The 7660-nt window shown below is 43.7% G+C and overlaps 1 protein-coding gene across 1 annotated transcript; it reads left to right on the forward strand.

Moving 5' to 3' along the window:
* The first annotated feature begins 299 nt into the window (after nt 1-299).
* On the forward strand, nt 300-7236 carry vgf (VGF nerve growth factor inducible). Its single transcript, XM_017724911.2, has 2 exons — nt 300-530; nt 3060-7236. The coding sequence occupies exon 2, from the start codon at nt 3100-3102 to the stop codon at nt 5056-5058; it is 1959 nt and encodes a 652-aa protein (XP_017580400.1). The 5' UTR covers nt 300-530; nt 3060-3099; the 3' UTR covers nt 5059-7236.
* The last annotated feature ends 424 nt before the right edge of the window (nt 7237-7660 follow it).

Raw genomic sequence — 7660 nt, forward strand, 5'->3', positions numbered from 1 at the left:
ACTGGGCAACAGTGGACTGCAGCAGCTCCTTATTGGGAATCTCTCTGTTTCTCTGTTCTCCGTAGTGCTGTCTGTAGCCCCCTCTTTCTCTCCCTCTCTCCAAGTGAAAAAAAACCCAGCCGGAGTACTATTTCATTCATCCCTCTGCCGTTCATTCATCTGGGCACTGCAGCGTAGCAAACGCTCGCGGGTTTCGATCGACGCGAACGTTCTTATCAATGGAAGTCGATGACGTCAATGGGCAGCGGTGACGCGCGGTCACGTGGCCACAGGAGGGCCCGCATATAAAGGCGAGGAGCTGACCAGGGTGCTGAAAATATCTCCCCGCAGCGCCGTCACGAAGACGTGCTCCAACGGCGTGAACGAGCGTCTAACTCACAGATATTACAGAAAAAAACATTCAGACACATTTATCTCACAAACAAAGGAAACTTGCACACCAGTGAAGAGAATAAGTGAGTCCGGCCGCAGAGTTGAACAGCAAAGAAGAGAAAAAAGTGCATCGGGACCGCGTCGCGCTTGGGATTCCGGTAAGCCCTCACTTTCACACAATAACACAGCAGCAAAGTGTCGAAAACTACTTTACAGATCTCTGTGGACAGTGTCAGCGATTAATAATGCACGGTAGTGTAACTTTATTAAGCTGATGAAGGTGTCAAAACAAGTTGAGTAACAGCCGCTGTGTTTACCAGCATCAACCACAGCATGTATTCAGCTTAAAGTAACCTGACTAAAGGCTCATCGCGTCCACCAAATAAAAGAAAAAGGAAAAACTGTTGAAGAGAAGCAGATTTAATGAGGAACATCACTGGGTGGAGTCGGAACTGATGCATCACCATCATCACCATCATCACCATCATCATCACCATTATCATCATCACCATCATCATCATCATCATCATGTTCGTTTGAGTGAAATGGAGCTCAGACGTGCCTGTAAATGACGGCAGTGCTTGTAATGGTTCCAGATCATGAAGGCACTTGTGGGAATGATGACGGTCGATAACTGTTTACAGTTTTCAGAAACAGTAATAGTGCCGCTCCCCCACCGCCTCTGTCGTCAGCTTTCCCATCACCATAGCATCATCAGCCCAAAATAATAACAGGGACTCCCTTTAGAGAGCACTGACAAAGACGGGCGGTGAGCGGGAAGTTTCAGGTGCCGTTTCGCTTCTTACTTGGCTTTGGTTCGGTGTGTTTCTTCTTACCAAAGTCTTTGTTTCCAACTCTATCTATGCGGAGCTGCATAAAAAGACACCGTGCTGTTGCGTTTGACGGCGCTTTTGCGCATTCCCAATGTGGGCTAGCTCGCTCTGGTGTCCAAACTTCTGCCGGTGCGCCGCGGCTTTCCCAGTTCTTTAAAAGAGCCCGGCTTAATGCAGAAGATTACGTGCAGACACGGCGTCTTAGAGGCGGATTACTAATGTGCTTTGGCGCTGTTACTTCCCAAGAGTGTCTTACTGGAAGTGATGGCTTAGAAAAGGACAAAAGAGGAGAGGCAGTCGCTCCTCGGTAGTGGGGATTTCCTCAGGTTCAAATACTTCACTTATCGAAAACGTCATTTTGCCTTATTCAGTGAGCCAGACAGTGAAATATAAAGCTATATATATCAGGACAGTCAGAGACTGCTACTTTTTTATCCATTGGTCGTCTTCAGATTAAGCGCACATCTGCAATATATTGATCACGCACACAAAATGCCTTTTATAGTGAAGTCCCAAATGCACTTGCGTGTTAATTCAACGCTGTAGGATTTCGACACTGGATTCTGCTTTGCGCAGTCAAGTTGAATGTATATGTAAAAATAGAAACGCGTTTCATGTTTCGTTGCATCGTCTCGAAGGACGATATTATGAAATATTCTATTGATTAAATACTTTATTTCTTTATTGAAGACATTATGGAAGGCTGAAGTCAAAGGTTTGGACGCACCTCCTTTTCCTGCTCCGCGTCTCCAGAGCGCTCGCACTTCGCCGTCTATTAGAAACCAAGACAAACAGCAGACATCAATTATGGCAGGACTAGAGCATGTGCTGCTCTACTGCTTCCTGATTAATGTCTTTCTGCGAGGTTTGCTGTTTCGTTTCCATTTGGATTTGGTGGTGACGCACCAAGTGATGATCAAGGTCCATCGTCTCTTCTATAAATAAGCTTAAGTAATAAATGATGCACACTCACAGTACATTTATTGTGAACATAAAGCCAGTTCATAAAAGCAAACAAAGTTTAGTGGCAAAGCAAATTTGTAGTGCTGAAACATCTGCTCTTTTTTATATCCTCATTGCTGGTCAATAAAACTAATTTTAATAAATACTGCTGATACATCATAAAAGCCTGGGTTCCAATCCCCTGCCGGGTGACCGGGGTCCTCTCTGTGTGGAGTTTGCATGTTCTCCCCGTGTCTGCGTGGGTTTCCTCCGGGTTCTCCGGTTTCCTCCCACAGTCCAAAGACATGCAGTCAGGCCAATTGGACATGCTAAATTGCCCCTAGGTGTGAGTGTGTGAGTGACTGTCTGTGTCTGTCTGTCTGCCCTGCGATGGGCTGGCGACCTGTCCAGGGTGTATCCTGCCTTCCACCCGATGACTGCTGGGATAGGCTCCAGCACCCCCCCCCCCCCCCACGACCCTGAGGAAGAAGTGGCTTAGAAAATGGATGGATGGATGGACATCATAAAAGCACTGTAACTGTTCTATGCACAGCATGCCTGTGCAGTCCGTTGTGTGCGCCATGTTATCAGAGAAAAGGCTCTTGAGCCTCTGAGCTTGTGAAACAGCACTGTTTCTGATCATGCTGCTTATGAGCATTTGTAACTTCATTTCTGGCAGCAATGTAAACTGTATACATATTTGTCTTCTTTGACCTTTTCTAAATCTTCATTTTCTTTCTTCCTCTCTCTCTGAAGGTGTTTCACCTTCCTCACCCTCTTATGAGCCTTTGAAATGTAATATCTGACAGAAGTAAGGCATTCATAAGGCGACCATTTTATAGTGGAGGTGTATTTGTTGTCTTCTCTGACATTTTCTGAATATATTCTATTCCTTTTTTCTTTTCTCTGAAGGCACATCACCTTCACACCTCAGCTCCTGATCTGCACGGTCATGCTCCGCAGCCAACAAGTTTCAAGTGCCCCGATAGTGCTTCTGTTCATCCTCTTTAGCTTTACATTTGAGCCCACAAACGCCAACCCTGTGACTGAAGACAAAGAAACCCTCAGCAGTCGATATGGACCACCCTCTTCTGAACTTCCACAGATTCAGTCCACCCAAGCAGGAGACGGTCAGCAAGTGGCACAAGGTGAAGAAGAAGAGGAGGATGAACTTTTCAAAGATGTTGATCCCAAAACCCTAGCAGCAGTGCTCCTAGAGGCACTCAACAAGCCTCAGGGGAAGACAACAAATGAGGAAAACAAGAATGAGGGAGAAGAAAAGGCAGAGGAGGTTAGGGAGATCCAGGGGGCTGAAAGAGACAGAGATGGACATCAGGAGCTGGAGCTGGTAATGGCAGCTGCTGCAGCACAAGGCAGAGAAGAGCGAGAGAGAGAGGAGGATGAAGAGAGGAAGAGAATAGAGGAAGAAGAAGAAAGACTTACAGAAAAGGTGACAAGTCACACTACTAGTCAAACAGTGCCTGTAAAAGAACCAGAGGCAGCAACAAAGGAGGTGGTGAGCAAGGAGGGGCAGCAGGAGTCAGAGCGAGGCACAGATGAGGAGAAGGATGAGCAGCTGAGCCCAGAGGAACTGAAGAATCTGGAGACCATGCTCAAGGAGTTTCAGAGCTACAGCACAGCTACAAAAAGGGAGCGTGATTCCTCAACTGGCCAGAGGGAGAGCCGCGGTGATTACCTTGACTATCTGGACCGAAATGGCCTCATGAATAATGAGATCAAGCCCAAAGCCAAGGGCTATGACTTGGCCTTGTCTAAGAAGAAGCTCAAGTGGCAGCAAGAACAGGAGAAAAACAAGAATAGGCCATTGTACAAGGGAGGGAACTTTATGGATGATTTTAATGACAATATGGAAGACCAAGTAGATGAAAACGGAGAGGATGAAGAAGATGAGGAATTGCTGAGTCCTGAAGAAGAAGAGGCTAGGGCTAAAGCTGAACAGGAGGAGGTACGTAGACAGGCAGCCGAGGCCCAGAGAGCTAAAGCAGAAGAAGAGAAACTTGCAGATATTGCATCCGACATGCTTCTGCAGTACATGGTCAAGCAAGATGGGAAGAAGTACCAAGACAACAATGCAGCAGAAGACAAACGCTCAGAAGAGGATACCAATGATGATGATGATGACATTGACCCACAAACTATTGACAAATTGATTGAGATCTCCAGTAAGTTGCACCTCCCTGCAGATGATGTGGTTGATATAATCAGTGATGTGGAGAAGAAAAAGAAAAAAGATGCCCCTGAAAATTTGCAATGGCAACGGCCTCTTGTACCTCTTCCAGCTCCTGTCGCCCCATCTACGGTCTTAAGAACAACACCCCCATCAAAACCACCTAAACCTAATTCAAATCCATTCAAAGCATGGTTCAAAGACAGGGCTTCCATTAAGCCCAGTAAGCAAGACTTTTGGATCAAGCAACAGTGGCCCTTTCGGACCTACCCCTCCTACCGGTTCTACCAAAAGCCCTACAGTAGCTACTATCCCATCTACATCCCTCCTCCCAAGCCCAAATCACGCTACTATGCCAAGCCCTCTTACTCCCTTAATGACATCCTGGGGAATTCATTGGACTATGACTTTGATTATTCCCTCAAACAAAGGTACCGTCCCTGGACGCAGCCTCGCCCATGGGCTCCTCCGGCGTTCCGGCGGAACCTCTACTTCCCAAACTACATTGTCCCTCATCCCCGGACTTTCCAAGCAGTACCCATGCCCAAACCTCGGTCGCCACTGCGTCGCCGGCCTGCCTTCTATTATCCATCCCCAGGTTCTGTAGTCACCAGACAAGATGACTATTATAGCCAGTTGGGACAGCCACAGCGGGACAGCGATGAGGAGCTAGAAAACTTCATCAAGAAGGTTTTCTTGAAAAGCCCCCAGATGTTTCAGTGAAGATACAGATAGAGTAATTAGAGGTGAGGAGTAAAAGTAGGACAGTAAGAAAGGGAATAACTGAAAGACTGTTTTTGCCATCCTACCATATTTTGGTTTCATTTGCAGAAATTTGTCTTTTGAGTCAAATTTTTATCTTTCCCTTTTGAGTTCATTTGAATAATTTGCTTGGAGACTGTTGACTGTTGCCGTTTTTCACTGCTGTTCTTCGCTCCAGTTGAATAGCGCAGTTTCTGTCTTGATCAGAATGTAACAAGAGATAATGTTGAGATCCCTCGTCACATTCATTTCACCTCATCTATGACCCTCCTCCCCTGATAAGACTGAGAATCACTGAGAACGATGTGAGGAAAGGTGCTTTTGTCTATTATGTTGGTTGCACACAGGGCTCAAAAACCCAATTTAAATTCTTATCTTTCCATACTCCGAGAAGGCCTTTCAAAAGTACAGAGATCAATGGGACATCCCTTTGTAAGCCTTACCTTTATGTTTTGATTGTTTGTAAAGTTCTGAAACTTTTTTTAAAAACATATTTTCATGTCATTATGAACTAGAACAACAGCAAAAAAATATTTAAATTGCACCTTTAAAGAATGCATGCACAAAGAGCATGTTTACTCAACTCCATGAAACTCAAGTCAGTCATGCTGAAGTCTTAGAATCAAAAATCAGTGCCATACTGTTTGGAAGTGTTCGGCTTTGGTTCATCCTACCGAACAAACGTACTGAGTCTTAACTGTATCTAGAAGTATTCTGCTTAAGCATTTAACATGTGTGTTCTCATGTGTAATAAGAACACACTCAGTCCTGTACATAGAATTAGTTACTGTCTGTTGTCTGACTTTTTTTGCCCTTTCAACGTGTTTTTTAAATAGTTTTTCTACGCAAAAGACTGAAAGATGGTGCAAAGAACGCTCATACATTCCAAGTATTTCTAAGAAAAAAAGAAGCTATTTCATAGGAGCTCTTGTGTACACAGTTATTTATTGCCTTATTAAGACACTCTCCCTTTTGTGACAGCATTTTTGCATTGTTGGGTTGGCAGGTTCAATCCTGGTCACCAGGATTTTCATATAAAAATGGAGCAACCAAACTTTGGTCAGACTTTAGCAGTTAAATTGTAAAACAGATGAATGAGGCATGAATATAAAGTACCTCGATACTTTCCCAATGACCTATCTCTGTTCCTAATTCCATTCAGCAACTAATGTCAATAGAATATACGAATGAAGTATTGTCTGTTGGACATTTTGTCTATGAAACAACTGAACAATGATCTGCACAAAAGAGATTTCTAAGTCAATGAAAGTTCTTTCAAAGCAGCACTGACAATCTTCTAATTGAAATTGATCCCAACTCACACATCCCTTGAAGCTTTTGATCGATATTTACCCTCACACAACAGTTTGGAGTCCAGCTGGGGCCGAAATCACAATGCTCATCTGGGGAGGTCAGATTTAATGCTACAGGACAAAGTGTATAAGAACACATGACCGCATGAGACCATTGATGATTCATTCTTCTCACTGAACTCCTGGAACTGGGCATACTCAGAGCAAACAGTCACTCAAAGAACCTGTCAGAAAGCTTCTTAGAGGTCACATTTTCAACTAGTTTTAATAACAGTTATTCGACAAACCATATCTTTTTTGAATTTCAAAAAAAGAGCTCAACAGAACAATGTTGAGCAGATTCAGCATCAAAATGCTGAGTCATGCATCCAAATTTTGTGATACCTTATCCAATAGGACAGTGAGGGGAGATGAAAAAGGTATAAGAAGAAACAGGGGGAGGTGCTTGGCATTCTAATTATTTTAAGCAATTTTTTAAATCTGGGAAGAGAAGAAAAGCTGAGGATAGAAAAACTGACAAAAGAAATCTGAAACAGTGGAGGAGAAAAGTGTCTGCACGTTTATGTGAACTTGCATCTAAAATGTGTTTCTTCTTTGAAGACATTATGAGCATTTTAAAAAAAGTATAAAAAAATGACAAAAGATAAATGACTAGCGTACCATAGGAAAAAATGTCTTGTATAAGGAAAATCAGCTGTTTGTCATTTCTAGATGTACCTTGTACGTACCGTAATAAACATGCGTTTGCTGGATGTAAATAACCGCATGTTGATGGCTAGTTTTGCTACACAGAGAGAATTAAATAAAATCAACTATTTTTTATTAACATTTGGTTTCTAATTGCGTCTTGGGGACGATATGACTCTGAGGTCTACTCTTTATTGTCTTCACCATCCACAATTTGCAGTCTATAACAGTGATCACCAACCGTGGTCGTGGAGATCTACCTTCCTGTAGAGTCTTGTTCCAACCATGATCTGCCACAGCTGCTCCAGCTAAGTAACGTCTTCAGAAGTTCTTGATTGCCTGGATCAGATACATTAGTGTTAGGTTATCAGGACATCATGTTAGGTGCAGGTTGCAACTGAACTCTGCTGGGAAGTAGATCTCAAGGAAAAGGGTTCATGACTACTGGTCTATACTATCCACATAATTCATTTCTACATGCACCACACTACTTACACACCAGGGTTCTTCAGTTCCAGGCCTGTAGGGCTTTTGTCCAGCACAGTTGATCATTTCTCTGTCCA

This window comes from Pygocentrus nattereri, chromosome 2 (genome assembly GCF_015220715.1).
Source record: "Pygocentrus nattereri isolate fPygNat1 chromosome 2, fPygNat1.pri, whole genome shotgun sequence".
Classification (NCBI taxonomy): Eukaryota; Metazoa; Chordata; class Actinopteri; order Characiformes; family Serrasalmidae; genus Pygocentrus; species Pygocentrus nattereri.

What these genes read in the sequence shown, in the direction of transcription:
- vgf (XM_017724911.2), top strand. Translation starts at nt 3,100, where the DNA reads ATGCTCCGCAGCCAACAAGTTTCAAGTGCCCCGATAGTGCTTCTGTTC.